The sequence below is a fragment of the Bacillus rossius genome, chromosome 1 (assembly GCF_032445375.1).
Source record: "Bacillus rossius redtenbacheri isolate Brsri chromosome 1, Brsri_v3, whole genome shotgun sequence".
NCBI classification, from domain to species: domain Eukaryota; kingdom Metazoa; phylum Arthropoda; class Insecta; order Phasmatodea; family Bacillidae; genus Bacillus; species Bacillus rossius.
The window spans coordinates 50,375,928-50,392,095 of NC_086330.1; the positions used below are offsets into that span (position 1 = coordinate 50,375,928).

General features: G+C 37.8%; 1 protein-coding gene across 2 annotated transcripts in view; it reads left to right on the plus strand.

The window, feature by feature from the left end:
- Nucleotides 1-15,097, plus strand: part of LOC134535856 (insulin-like growth factor-binding protein-related protein 1) — a 62,487-nt gene extending 47,390 nt beyond the window's left edge. Inside the window, exons 4-6 of one of the 2 annotated variants that reach the window (XR_010075720.1) lie at nt 1,358-1,501; nt 5,004-5,270; nt 14,754-15,097. Coding sequence is in view for 1 of the 2 variants with exons in the window: in XM_063375193.1 (XP_063231263.1) it covers nt 1,358-1,501; nt 5,004-5,176 (317 nt within the window). In the remaining variant the exon portion in view is untranslated. The remainder of the gene's footprint in view (nt 1-1,357; nt 1,502-5,003; nt 5,271-14,753) is intronic. The other variant, XM_063375193.1, reaches the window with a different exon arrangement.
- Nucleotides 15,098-16,168: the final 1,071 nt, after the last annotated feature.

A 16,168-nucleotide genomic window follows, 5' to 3' on the forward strand; every position in this document is an offset into this window, starting at 1 on the left:
ACACTCAACATTTCGAGGGCATCATACCAAAAGGGCGTATCAACGAAAATGCAAGTTTACAGGGGAGTCATTTTAAAGTTTGGCTGTTTTTCCCTTCCTTTGTCTACATAACATGGTATTATCATTCGATTCATGGTTATGTTTTTCAGAAGCTCTGAATAAGTGTTTATGAACCTAATTGGGTTATATTACATTTATCTCGATTTTGCAAAAAGTGTTGATACGCCCTTCTGTAATGATGCCCTCGATTCATCTCTGGAAATGCAGCAGAAATGTTCACTGGAAATTACAACTTAACAATTGTAATATTACAAAACAGTGTCCGCAGTAATACACTGTCTGAATTCTTGCTCGGGAATTTATGCTCTGTGTCGTCCCAGTATCTTTAATAGTAAAAAGTTATTTATAAACCTTTCCCTGAATAACTTTCTAGGATTAACTGCGCACAATAATAAGAATAAAAATCAAAATAAAGTCCGATTATTGAATATTCGATAATAGTAGTAGTAAGTATGTCCTGGGACTGGTTCTTGTTCGTGGTGCGTGGTGCCGATTGTCATATGGCGTCACGACGGCCATTTTTTGTATCAAATGTCATCAAAATTCCTCAAAATTTCTAGAAATTCACCTATTTCGAGGTAATAATTCCCGCTGAGAGGAAAAATTTCCCGTTTATATTCCGGAAAATTTCAAAAATTCTGTATGTTCCCAATTGAGACTTAAATTCCCAGATTAAGGTCAAAGGTCAAGGTTAAAGTTCATGGTCATAGCTCCACTTCAGAGGCTTATTGGAGGCTTGACCTTGGGAAATTGAAGCCTCAATGGGAATACTTCGAATTTTGTAATTTTTCTGGAATAAAAATGGGAAATTTTTCCTCAAAATGGGAATTTTTCTCTCGAAATAGGGATTTCTAGATTTTTTTAAAGGAATTTTGAGTACTAATTGAGGAGTTTTGATGAAATTTGACACCAAAAATGGCCACCTTGACGTCAGAGGTCGTTTGGCACCACGTACCACGAATCAGAACCTGGCGCAGGATATTTTAATTTACTAGTGATAATCTTTACCACGGTTTTAAATAATCATGCGCCAATTTTTTGTAAGAAATACTCAGGATTATCTTGATAAACGTGTTTCTTATGTGCAAAAATTAAACATAATCACGTTGTGTGCAAAGTTTTAATATATTTCTTGTAGTATTACAAACTAATTCTTGGCAACTTGTTTACAAAGTAATCTTTTATGAAAGAACAGAATTTTTTTTTTAGTGTAGTGTACATGATCACTAGCCAATGGCTTCACCGCTCCCTAGTGCTCCCCGCTCTGACTTGCGTGGCTGTTGACGCGGTGTTGCAGTGCCGGAGATAGTGTCCGGGCCGCAGGACTCGTCCAGCGCGCCGGGGGAGGCCCTCGCCCTGGACTGCGAGGTGAAGGGCTACCCCATCCCCGCCGTCGACTGGGAGTTCCGCTCCGAGGACGGCTCCACCAGGATGCTGCCCAGTGAGTCTTCTCGTGTCACTCGTCTCGGATCCGACAGTTCTCGAAAATCAGTCCCGGTGGAGCGCGTTTTCCGAATGTCACTTGCGAAGAATCACGCGATGTTTGTTTAATATCGTTGTCGAAAGAACAATACTGACTCAGCTACGCGGCTTCAGGGTAGTTTAACGTGCTGTGTTTGGATGGCAACTACTCCCTGGAGTGAGTTGGCCTTATCACCAACATGGGCTCCCTAGAGCCGTAGGGCAACGGACACGCCCATTCAACGCAACTTAGAGGTGTTTGAGGAGGAGCTACAACGAGAGGCTGAGGAAACCCAAACCAGCATCATTGCCTCCCCTCTATTCGGCTAACCTGTGATTGACTTAAAGGAATCCCCATGCTAAGAGCATCACAAGGCACCTAACCAAGTCTTTTACATCTTTGGGACCCCTCAGAATACCCAGAGAGCCTGACAGAACAACATAGTCAGAAGAATACATAGACCACTTGCACAACCTTTGAGAACTATCAAAGTTGAGACCAGCTGTTTGTTAAAACTTTGATGCATTTTCTGTGTTTCGTGGTTGGCTGGGTTTATTTCAGGCACATGTCTACTGTCAGTAAGCCAATCATGGTATTCCAGTGCGGAAGCAAACACATCCTCAATGTCCTGGGCGTATAAGACAATGGATTCTCTTACAGACGGCCGCCAGTAATGAGGAAACAATAGCTAGCACGGGTATGCCTTATTGCAGTCTAATGAGCGATTAGATTATTTCACAAAAAAATACATGCCCCCAACCATACTCCACAATGTCCCAATCTCTCTCGGACTATGCTGATATTCCCAAAATTTCAAAGAGATGGCATGCTTTCGTATGGATTCAATTGGCTTGTGTTTTTTTTTTAATTTGTGGGAAGGGGGGTGGAGGGCTAAAATTTCGTGAAGCCACTGTTTGTCGAGATCATGGTCTCCGCCATGTTTGAAGAACACCTAAAAGTGCAGTTTTTGATTTTCGGAAACAGCTTTGAAGAAATGTATTTCACAGAAGCAAATATGTTTAACAACCGAAATTTAATTATTGTTTGTTAACCATCTTCACGGGTATATCTGCGCCAATGCTGCAGATTTCACTCACGATTCAGCCACAAAGACAAGGGAAGTATTCGAATGGTTCACTTGAAACGAGAAGGCTTTCGGACGAAATGAGTGTAGCCAACAGATGGAAGGGTGAACGGTAAAATTCACACACCAACGTGGCGACCATTTGCTACATTTATGTAAGCTGTTGTAGACAACATTACACTTTTATTCATTACAAATACATCATGTTAGCAAAATAAACACATGACACCCATGAACCTATTCAGTTAGGCATGGCTTGAAGAGAAAATAATATACGAAATAATAGAGGCTCTATTTGTGATAATGACCGGAGACTTGCTAAATTTGAATTATTATTTGGTACCATAACAGTTTTGATTGAAAAAATGTAAGTAAATTGAATGATCCTAGTTACTAAAGTACATGTTATTTGATACTAGTTGTAGGACCAGAAACCCATGACTGGAGACACGGAAATTTCGCGGATTCCTTTGGTTGCAAGGTTGACAGCAAAAATGTATAATTTTGACTTACTTTGATGATTGTCTCACATTTCTCTTAACACTTCTCTTTACGACTGTAGGATAGCCAGAGGTCGAGTGGCCGAATAACATCGAATACTCAAAATAATGGAGTTCCTGCAATAATAAACCAGCCAATAAGAAAGTTTATGTGGGCAGAGTGTACATAGGACCGTGAGTTTTAGCATTACAACAAATGAATCCGCGAAATTTCCGGGTCTCTAACCATAACTAGGGCCAGTGATTTTTCGCGAAAAGATCTCTAGACAAGCTGTGTGATAAAACACTGTATCCTCCATTGGGTTTCGTGATTAGTTGAGTTACTTAGGGGCATTCCCATTGTCGACACACGAATTAAAGCAATGCTTTGCTGAAGTAAACACATTTTAAATGGCCTGGCCAAATATGGTAATGACCTCTCTTGCAAACAGCTGTCAATCACAAAACAGAAATATCATACTGCAGTCTAGTAAGCCAACAGTTTTTTTTTTCGTGAATAATCAACGCCTCTACGCATAACAAACAATTTAATATCATCAAACAGAATCAAGTGCGACCAAATGAGAGAAATTAGAATGAAGCAGCAGCCTATGATCACCTGTTATTGACTAGTGATGACTAGGGGGATGCATTGTTCGCGTTACAATCTGAGGGTTCGGTATAGACTGCAGTGAAGTTTGCCCACGCCAAAAGTTTCTTCACTTTAATTGGCAGCCACCTGCAAGATAAGCTATCTCCACCGTTGACCAGGCCAATCAGGATGAGTTCTGCGCAAAATTGTTGTTATTCGTGTGCCAACACAGTTCTACTTATACTCGGGAAAATGTCACTCACTCATTGGCTGCTGTCTTGTAAGACGCCCCAACGTAGTAACCTGTGAATCGTTACATCTTTGGTTGAGCGATTTCATTGGCCTAGAGTCCTCCATATGAGTTGTGAGCCAATAGCAGAGGCAGCATTGGGGTGTAACTATTTTAATTTTAACCTAATTGAAAGCGCGAATTTTTCCAGTACCGGAAATTTCGCGGATTCGTCTGGCCACAGGGCAGAATTCAAAGACAAATGTGTCCATGTTTGCTTTCCTGTTGGTCGATTTCTTAGCGAGAACATTTATATCCTTATTAATTAGCTCTACCTGATTCATTTAATTCTCTCCTAGATGAGCATCATTAGTAAGGGCTTGCATTGTTCGCGAAAAGATTCCAAGAGTAGAAGAAAGTTAAGACACTGTAGCATCGTCTCTGCTTCGTGATTAGGTGAGTTTCTTTTAAGGACATGTCTACTCTTACAACACCAATCAAAGTAATTGTAATTCAGTGCAGAAGCAAACGCGTACTGAGTGGCTGAGTTAAACAAGTCAATGGAGTTTCTTGCAGGTGGCCGCCAATCACAAATAAGAAACCGCTGTTAGGGCTATAGCTTAATGCAGTCTAATAGGCGTAAATTATTATTTTTTAAACTAAAAGTGCCTGCCGCTAATCATTAGCTCACGGTCTAAAAAAAGGCGTGTTCAATCATGACCGCAGTGTTAAAGTGTGGCGGTTTGAATTCTAACTTGCGACTAAGTGGATGCGCGAAATCACTAGGGACCGGAAAAATTCGCGGGTTCAGTGACCTGTAGGATGAACTCCGTAGTTCTACGTACACTCGGTCAAATGTCACCCACTCATTGGCTGCTGTCTTGTGAGACGTCCCAACGTAGTAGCCTGTGATTCGACAAAGCTTCGGTCGGGTGTTTATCATTGGCCCAGAGTCATCCAGGTGAGTTGTGAGCCAATAGAAGAGGCAGCACTGAGGTATTTGTATTTTAGCAAATTTTTCCGGTCTCCATAAATAACGTATTTGCAACTGGAAGGTTGGCACGTGGAGCAGTGCAGGCGTGCTTGCGTGCTTGCAGGTGACGACCAGTACGTGGCGGTGCAGGTCCGCGGCGGGCCCGAGCCCTACATGGTGACGTCGTGGGTGCAGATCGCCAGCCTGCGGCACAAGGACTCAGGGGTGTACACGTGCGTGGCCGCCAGCTCGGAGGGCGTCAGCCGCGCCGCCGCCACCGTCGGCGTCAGGGGCTAGCGCTCCCTGGGCGCCCCTGAGACTGCAGTCGAGGTCGGCACACGTGCGCTCTTACAGCGGGTCTCATCCTCAGTCTGCAGCTCGGAGATTAGCCGTGAAGCCTTTTTTCCAGCCAATTTTTATTTTTATTTTCACCCACCAAGTTGGCGAACGTTTATTAAAATCAGTATCAGCTGTTATTGCCTGCTTTTATTAACAACTGTAGTTAAGCAGTACGGAAGAAAATTATATCAAATTATTACTGGTTATCATCAATATTAAAAGTCGAAAACAAATCTTAATAATACAATTGTAATGATATGAGTTGACTCTTTTATCCAATACAGACAGATGATACATTTGTAAACGAACGTCCGCCATATTGGTACGTGTAGTATACTGAAGTCCCCTTCCCTATTTGGCTTCTCCCCCCTCGTCTAGAATAGGACCTTTTTCTCCATCTGTATATTTCCCTAATCTCTGCTGCAGTCTTCACTTTGAGGGGCGTGCCTGGACGGTGCTCGAAGCACGGAATATCCGCTGAACAGGCGCTTAGAGCAACTGTGAGATTAGAGCGGAAACAATAACATTATATGGCGGAGAAATGAAGGTTTCTATGTAATGCAACGCCATGGGGTGATTTGTGTAATCTCTGCCTGGAGTTTCATGTCTAAAGATTTTTCTGAAAACACGTATTTTAGCTCTTTTAATTCGCCTAGAAATGCAGTTAAAAATAAATTCGGAAACATAATTGCTCGTCCGCCCTCAGCGTTTTCTTAAAAGCTTTTCGCAAACAGACCCCACTAGGACATGTTGACAAGTTTTAAATCGCGGGGTAACTTCTGAAGCTCTGCACACCGTATATGTGTTCTGGTAGACGGAAGGTGTCAACAAGTGGCGTACAGAGTTAAGGTTTAAACGCGCCATATACAGACACTTAAAGATTTATTGAAAGTATTTGATTAGGAATAGCACATAAGAGCCCCTGCACTTGCCTAAACAACATTTCATTTCATGTTTTCGCCCTTCAAGTTGTATTTTTTGGACGTCGAAAAAGGTTAAAACAGGTGTTCCCACGGGAGATTTTTGATATGAAAAATTATAGAGTCATCGCTACGAATCTCATAGAGGTGCATTACCGATGAACAGTTCAGCGCCTGGCGCGTTTAGGCGAAGACACGCATGATGTGCGAATCAGTGTAGCTCTTAGCGCCCAGCTAGGCATAGACACAACTCTATATAGTGCAAGGAAAATGTTTTAAAATATATCTGAAATCTCGTATTTCGTAAAGAAAAATTCTGTATGAGAATTCTGGAAAAAAAATATTTTTTGTTGTATTTCATTTCTGGTAATTTCATCTTCAAGTAATATTGAATTATTATCGTGAAGAAGACTAAACTGAATCAAGCCAAGTTATTTTTGACCATTTTTCCAACAAATATTTTGATATAATTTAATATTAAAAATATTTGCCTCTGTTTGAGCATAGTACAGAATTTAATGAATTGTCTTGTTATTTATAGGGACCGACTGTTACAAATGTTGGCGTTTAGCAAATATTTTTTTTTCCTTTCAGAATAATACTGTCACTATACATTATTTTATTGTCTTCAGAAAACTCAACAAATATTAAAATTAAACACATTCAACTTGTTATAATTAATGTTGGTATTCGAAATAATATTTTAAATGTTATCAAGCCGGATAGTATTAATCCCGCAACAGGGGCTGCAACTTACTCTGTAAGGCTAACTGAGAAAGAGATACTCTATAGCATAGACTCACTGAGCTGTCTGCTATTGAACTTTGGTCTCCTACTGTATTTGGTGATGAATTTTTTAAAGCTTAGTTCATCGTGTGGTAATTGGAATAAATAGGTAAGTCCAGTGTCTGAAATCTAGTTTTTTTTTGTAATAACAAAGGTGAAAAGAACACTTTCCTTGTCCAAAAAAAAAGGTCATGAAGTGTAAAACATATCTCTTACAGAAGTTTCAGACATCAGAAAATTTTGAAAAGTACAATTTTGTCACGATGTTATTAACACTGTTTCTGCAGGTCACCACTTTACTTTCCCAATTAACACACTATATTTTTAGCGAGGTACAGGCTCAGTGCTCATGAATTAGTCATGACAAGGGTTGGGATAGAACTCACGACCTTTGTCACAAAAGTGTGATTCTTTAGCGATAACGGCCAACAGTGAACGTATGCATCGCGAAACTTGACTTAAGAATTTTTCCATCAATTAAATTTGGAGCTCACAGACTGTTCACCAAACTTTTTTATTTTATCTTTTTAAAATTCTATAGTATTTAAAATATTTAAATTTTATGTAATTGCTGTGAAAGTCTCATCATTAAAAAAATTTGGTGTCAAGTAACATCAATTCGCACTGCATGATAAGATTCATAATTAACGGTCATTTAAATCTATGATGTCATTCATATTGTCCAGCAATATTATCCTACATTACACATAAAATTCAGATGAACATAATGTAACACATTTACACCTCTTTTATTTCCAAAGCTCCATACACCAATTTAAAGATCCGTTAAGTATGGAAAGGCAGCACTTTTGTGGTTTTTATGAGGTAAGATTGTGCTTGGCTGATTGTATTAAAAGGATTTGAAAGAAATCTAATTTCTGGTACGATAACCTTCAAGATTTATTGGAAGGAGTTGGATGTCAGCAATGTTATGAAGTTTATATTTATATCATTATTGGCAAAAAACTAAAAACTTGATACAGTTATTATTATGTTAGCTGCATGCGATGTTTTAGTAATTTTGGTTGCTATTATAACTCTAAAATTATTATTTATTTTTTTATTTCGCTAAGTTAATTTTTAAATTTAGAAACATAGTATTGATTATAATTAACCGCACTAGGATGTTGCTAAACTTTCCTTTCACACGGATTTAAATAATTTAAGTGAGTTATTACCCACAGAGGAATAGATTTTGTTCTGGGGCCCTCAGAACCCCCCACCCCCCGGTTCCCGTGAAGCGATGACGGAATGCGTGAAAACTCACAGTCCATCAACATACGCTATTAAAAAAAATGTTTGATTTTATACTAATTGTAGGCTATGTGGCAGTAAGGTCTCCACCGATTTTGGTGTAATTTTACACGTATATGTGTTGGTGTATTTTTACTTAAACAAAGGAGTAAAAATACACCAATGCGTGTAGGTGTAAAATTACACTGACATCGGTGGAGACTTAACTACCACACACATTTCGTGTATATTTTTACTGCATAATTGTCTAAATATACAATGAAACATTGAACGTGTTATTTTCCGCTAGTTACAAAACGTGTAATTGAGATTTAATTTATTCTAAAGATCAGCAGTTACCTAGCGGAGGATAGAATAACCTTCTAATTATTAGCAAAGGACCTTAACCTCACGACCATCGTGTACAACATCAAGCAAAAAGAAATGAGAATACTTCTTTCTTAAACTAATTTCAATTAAATGGGGTTTCGTTCAGTATAAAAAGTAAAAGAAAAAGTAGTTTTGTAGTTCCTTGGTCGTTGTTAATCTACTGTAACAAATGTCAAGCATTTTGACAATCACCTAAGTGTGTATATGTGGTAATGCTAGAAGAAGTAAACCCACGTTTGCTTACCCGGGTTAGTTAATCATTATCCAAGTTTGTTGGTTAAAGTCCGAATAATTACTAAAATAAATTTTAATTCAGCATGTACACCAAGGTCTACCCAACGGTGACTAGGTAATGTTAGAAAAACCAAATGATTGATAACTTTAGTTGAATTTAATGAATTTAAGACCCAACAAAACCTTAATACCTTAACTAAACATACATATTTAAAATATTTTGAATGAGAAAATTTGTAACGTAATGGTATCAATATAATTATCATGAAAATAGTTCATAAAATAGTACTCACAGGTATAAGAAATTGTCATATATTTTAGCATGACAAACTGCCTTGACATTTCAAATGGCAAAATTTTCCCGCAACCTTGCATTTACACTTATTTGAAGCACATTTTGTTTTACAATTACACCTTTCATAACCTTGACCTCCTGAAAGCTATTGTTCATTTGCAAGTAGTCACCGGTATTGCAAAGTAGTAGTCGATTTGTCTTATTTTGCACGTTTAACAGAGCTGATTCATTGACCGTTAATTATTAAATTAAAAGCAATTCGATCCCTTCACAGACAATAACTCTTGAATCCTTTTATAAAAAAAAACGCTCATGGAAGGCCGTTCGTGCTCTCTGCTCGGCCGCCATTCTGTCACTGAATGACGGTGGGGAAGGATTGACCTGGGGGGGGGGGAGGGTTAGCGCCCGAGCGTCTTGTGTCACGTGCTCGAAAATGATTCAATATCTAACATCACCCATTCAGCGTTGAGCAGACCTAGGTGTGCACGGGTAAACGCCGAATTAAAATTTATTTGAGTGTTTATTCGGACTTTACACAACAAATTGGATAATGCTAAGTTAACCTTTATATACATATGTTTACTTCTTCTAGCATTACCCGTAACATATATTCATCTACAGTGTGCTGACAAATAAATAGGATTTGATTAATTTAACACTTGTTTTATGTGTAATTTTATATGCACATTAAAATGTGTTGTTTCTCACATAAGTTATAGAAATACAATATTTACATTTGTGTATTTTTAACGAAGCTTGTACCACAGTTTGGTTATCTAGGAACATTCGCGTACAATTACACAAAATGTACTTTTTTAAAAATTACAATAAACATGTAAAATTACTAAACGTTTGCATATGTAAATTTACGAAATATTTTTCAGTGAAAGTGTTAAATTAAAAACAAAATGTTAATTTACATGACAACTGTATTACAAAAGTGTAGAGTTTTAGAATTTAAACCTACATTTGGTATATTTTTACACGGTGTCGAGGTGATTTTGTACTAGGAATGTTGGGTGGCAGGCACACAGAGATAAAAAGTGAGTAAATATAGGGGAAGGTCGGGCAGTACCGGACACCTTAGGTTTTCTTTTAATAAAAATATAACTTACTGCAAAAAATGAAATGTACATATGTCTCTGGAATTGTACTTTAATTATTTATAATGCCTAATAAAGAAAATGGGCCAAAACATTTAGAAATATTAGTATTTTACATTTGAACAAACAGTGGTATTTGGAAGTTTCAGTAAACTGGAGGGTTATATCGGACAGTCATTTCCCCTTCAGATTTTTACAAAATACCGCCTGTAAATAACATTTAGGTTTTCTTACAAACATCACACTTATAAAATACAGCATCCCCTTCAAGGTCAGCACAGTTTTCATGTGCCCATCCTTTACATATGGTACATTGTATCCAATCCTCACTGAAATTTTCACCGCAAATGATACAGTCAGTAGTCTCTTCGTTTGTTGCACATGGAACTTTTGGTTGGGGTGTTCTATGCATTGATGTTTTTCTGAGATGTTTCCCTTTTAGTTTCTTAGTGGTTTGCGACTTTTGATTCACGTTCAACTTGCATCTTTTTGCTTCAAGCTCATTTTTGTATGGGCTAGATGTTAGAACTTCACTTCTGTCTCCCCGTCGTTTTCGTGAGGCCAACTTGGCAACTGCACTGCTAGGAAGTGGAGAAATTTGTTCTACTACATTGAAGGCTGAAGTGTGCAGTACAGTGCTTTCAGAACCTTCCATTCTGGAGCATGATGGAGTTGACATTTGCTGTGTTGTTAGACCTACTGCTTGATCTGAAGTTGAAGGCTCTGGTGAACTCTGTCTTCGAACACACGGTGGAGATTCTTCTTGAACAGTGATTGGTAAGTCATTCAAACTAGTATGGAAATCCAAGTCTGTGAATATGCTACGGTTGAGTGGGTAAATTCCAGTGCACATGAATGCTGATTGAGCGAGTTCCATTCTGCAGACTTTTGCTAATGCATAGTTAACCAGTCCAGCTATGTCCTTGAGAGCAATTTTCAGCTTTGGATATTTTCGCATCCACAAAGAACATGCTTCATTGAAAGCATTCTTAAATGGCTTCATAACTACTCTGTCCAGTGGTTGCATTTTGTGAGTTGTATGAGGTGGTAAACTCAGGATATGGACGTGGTGGGAACGAGCAAACAGAATCACTTCTAAGTCCTTGTGACTTGAATGACCATCAACAATTAACAGTGTAGGGTTCTTTTCACTTGGCACAACTCGTTCAACAAATAATTTGAACCATTTTAGGAATCCATCTTTGGTTATCCAACCACTTTGTTGTCCGTCAAACACACTTCCAACAGGAGCATCTTTAGTGAGATCCTTATCGATGCGAACTCTGGGGAAAACAAAGAGTGGGGGAACAAACATGTCTCCAGAAGCATTGATGCATAAGAGAACAGTTACATTTCTTCCTCTTTCGCCTGATGTTAATTTCCCCACTTGTTTCTTTCCCTTTATTGTCATGACTTTCAGTTGATTGTTGTGAACACAGGATACCCCAGTTTCATCTGCATTAAAGATCCGCGATGGACTAAATGAATATTTGTCCATTAATTCAGTCAGCTTTTCATAAAACCGATCAACTTGTTCTTTATTAAACCCTGCAGCTCGCTGCAAACTTGTGGATTCTGCAGACCTTAGGCTCAAATCGGGGTGCCTCTTCATGAACTCATAATAGAAGTCTTTCCCAGCCCTCTCTTTTTGCTTATTGAAGCGATGATCAATATTTAGGTGTTCTGCCAAGTCAAAAGATAATTTAAGAAATTCATCTCGAGTTAATGGCATGAGTTGTCTATCTAAAGCTTTAACATGGTTGTATAACTGCTCCTCGTGTGCATCACTGAATGTATTACTGAAAGTACCCATGTGTGGTTTCATAATTGCCTCATTTCCCGAACCAAGTTTAATGAGTCGATCACCTAGTGTACTCTTCGGAACAGAAAATTGTTCACTTGCTTCTCTAATGCTCATTTCTTTATTTATAACATGCTCTACTGCTAATTTCATATCTTCTTCTTTCCACCTTCCCCTTCTTTTCTCCATTTTCTGCAAATAGAAAGAATACTTGAATCAGAATAGACGGGAAATTACTCTACCATTGTGTCCGATACCACCCGCAACCGTCCGATATAACCCTCCAGCAGGTTGTCCGATATTACCCGACGGACATGCCATCGAAATTACGTCATAAAATATTTAGTATTTGTCGCACACAGATGTTACACTGTATGGTAATATATAAATGGTTAGTACACAAGTTACTATACTTAAACTTATAAATATCTTACTTGTTATGTTGTAACAACCCGGCAAAGTTATCTTCGTGCAGAAGATCTTGGCCTAAAATCAATAAAACGTAGCACTACTCAACAAGCAGACAACGCACGAACTCATAATGGCGACACTGCGTGTCCTTCACAGAGACCTACGAGACAAACGACCGACTGGTGCTGCCCCTAGCGCGCACCTCTGGAAACTGGTACTGTCCGGTATCACCCGCTGTCCGGTATTACCCGACCTTCCCCTACACTTGCTAATAGTGTTTTTAAAGGCATTCTGTTTTTTGTAAAATTACATATACCCATAGGTGTATTATTGGGGACATGTTTTTTTCGCGAAAAGGTTTCGAGACTAGCTGGAAGTTAAAACACTGTAGCATCGTCCGTGTTTCATGTTTGGACGAGTTTCTTTTAGGTACATGTTTACTGTCAGTACACCAATCATCGTAATTCAAAGCGGAAGCAAACGTGTCCTGAAAGGTCAGGTCAAATCAGGCAATAGTATATCTTGCATACGGCCGCCAATCACAAGTAAGAAACCGCTGGCGATTAAATACTGTATTGCAGTATAATGATCGTTCAGATGTTTTTTCGTGAAAATTTACTACCATTGTGTATCCCAACAGAACGTATTATTTTACTTCGAGTTAATAAAATTGTACTATCACATTGTGGGTGTAAAACCTTCAGAAGAATCGTTAATTTACACGGAAACTGTGTATTTTTTTTTACAAAAATGGTAAATATTTAAAATATAAACCTACATTTGGTGTAAAATGACACGATTCAGTTCTTCTTTTGTACTAGATATGTGCAAAAATACACAAACTGTATGATTTTTTTCCGAATAGCACGACAGAAATGTAAAAATACACTAACATCAATTGTGTAACTTAACATTTTTACAGGATACGTAGAGACAGGAAAAATTCGCGAATTCATTTCTCGATAGGCTAAAATACAAATATTTGTACCTCAGTGCTGCCTCTGCTATTGGCTCACAACTCACCTGGATGACTCTGGGCCAATGAGAAACGCCCGACCAAAGCTTTATCGAATCACAGGATACTACGCTGGGACGTCTCACAAGACAGCAGCCAATGAGTGGGTGGCATTTGACCGAGTGTACGAAGAACTATGGAGTTCATCCTACAGGTCATTGAACCCGCGAATTTTTCCGGTCCCTAAGGATACGTTATCCTATTCAAAAATCTCTTTTTCAACTTAACTTTATTTTGCATTATTAGGGACAGATAATTTTTTGCAAAAATATTTGACCACTCATTAGACTGCAAAAGTTATGTCGGTTCCGTCCTTTGGTTGGCGGTCGTCTGCAAGAAAAGGTTGGTTTTTCCTTCCGCACAGAGTCACTCTGATTCGTGTGTTTACAGGAAACTTGTGCGTGAAGAAAACTCAACCAATAATGAAACAGAGACGATGCTAGTATTTTAACATGCAACTAGTTTGGAAATCGTTTCGCGAAAAATACACTTTCCTATACATTAGTAAAGAAAAGTTAAAAACCATACATACGTAAATCTAAAATAATACTAATTTTCAACACAAACCCATGAAATATTTCATGTCTACGCTATTACAACCAAAAGCGTACGTAGAAAGGTGGGGGAAATCGGAAATATATTACCCTAAAATCCTAAAAAAAAAATATATATATATAATATATTATTTCTACCAACAAAAGGAAAGAATTAATTAAAAGACAGCGGGAAATATGCCCCCCCCCCCCCACTTTCCACCTGAAGGGCAGTGAGGATGAAAACTTACTCCACTCCCCCCCCCCCCCCCAAAAACCCTATAACTAAAAGCAACTGGGGTGATAACAAAAATAATCAACTCCATATCACACCTATACTTTGAACTCAGATGAATTATAATAAATTGTTGTAAAATATGTGTAATTCTTCATTTATTTTAGTGCTACATCACTATGTATTTTTTATAAAACTTTTCAAGTCGTTATAAATGAGTTAAAATAGGTTTTTTAAGTTTATATATGTATATAAACTTATAATTTAACTGGAAGGTATTTATTCCACACCCCCCAAAAATTCACCGGTCATCGGGCCCTCCCCAAAATTAGAGTTTTAGTTCGCCACTGCCCCCAGCCTCCCCTAATCGAAATGTAACACTTTTGATATCTACTAAGAATTATCCATGGATGATGTTTTATTGCTCGATTTTTATCTTATTTATATTTTAAATCTGATCCATTGTTTTGCATTTAAATCAGCTTAATGGGAATTTTCTTAAAGAATCTAAGTATATGTTCAGATGTTAAGCTAAATTTTGATGCCTCAGAAATTAATATGAACTCTTTTATGTTACAGGTGGAAGATTTTGATTGGTGCCGCTTGATTAACAACAAACTGCTAAATAGAGAGTACCTGAACTAATACGTTTAGTATAATAACAATGTAGATGATAAGTTGACTAAATATTAAAAAAAGTGTGAAATGTTTAAACGTGCCATATGATGTAGAATATTTTGTTTTTAATGTGTTGCACTATCAGAAAAGGAAATTGAGAATATAACGAATAAGGTAGCTGTTGTTAATTTTGATACAGTTGTACACATGTTTCTATATTTTGTTGAGCTGATGTGGTAACAAATTTTGTAAACATTTTATACAAGTTTTCACTAAATATTAAAACAAAAAACTCAAATTGCAAAGTTTTGTTTTATTAGTTTACATTTATATTAGTTCCAATGGCGATATTATGTAACTGAGTTAAAAATTCTGGACACCCACCAATGATACACTTGTTCACTCGGTTACTTCACCCACGCTAAAAATATCGCTCATGAAAGAAGGATTTTATTAGCCTAGTAGTAGGTGCGGTTTTTCAAATTTCAATTTAAACTCCATTAGGCTGCTCTATTCATATTCAACCATGAAAAATGCCCAACTTCATGAATGATTATAATTAACTCATACAAAGGCCTTCTCTTTTCCTGACGATGGTTGAAATTCAGGCTGGTATCACGTAATATATTGATATTTTTATTATTATAATGCACATATAATGATGTTCGTTAAAATACGTGTTATTGAAGTCACGAAACTAAAACCATATTTACAAAAAAAACAACACTTAAAGCCTATTGGCTGTATGTTCAACTCTAATAGACCAGAAATTACAGCTAATTAAAAAAATGTATATAGGGTCTACCTTGCATGAACAAGCAAAGAATGACTTTCGATGTCAATACTGTCAGGATAACAGTGATTTTCTAAACAAACAAAAGAGAACTAAAACGATGTCTATAAAATGAAAAGCTACACCGCAAGGTTTTATTGGATCTAGACCGTGGCCTGGCCACTTGAATAAAGTGCCTTTAAAACGGTTGTCGCCTAGAACCCCGCAGCGTTTTCTAACCGTTGATTAACTATTATTTGTAGTCAATAATTTATATACGTTGACAGAGAACTTTCGACTTTCTGAACACGCACTAAATATCTTATCGGTAGGGGGAAGTATTTTTTGCGGAAAAAAAAAATCGGATAGTCTATTCAACTGAAACAGAATGTACCAGCACCAGTGGTTTCTTCTTTGTTATTGGTAGACGTTTGCGAGAGAAGTCGTTGCCTTATTTTACCTGACAATTCAGGACGTGTTTGCTTCCGCACTGAACTGCTGTGGTTGGTGTTGCAACAATTGACATGTACCTGAAAGAAACTCAATCATTCACGGAACACAGACTATGTTATAGTGTTTTAACTCTCAGCTAGTCTTGAAAATG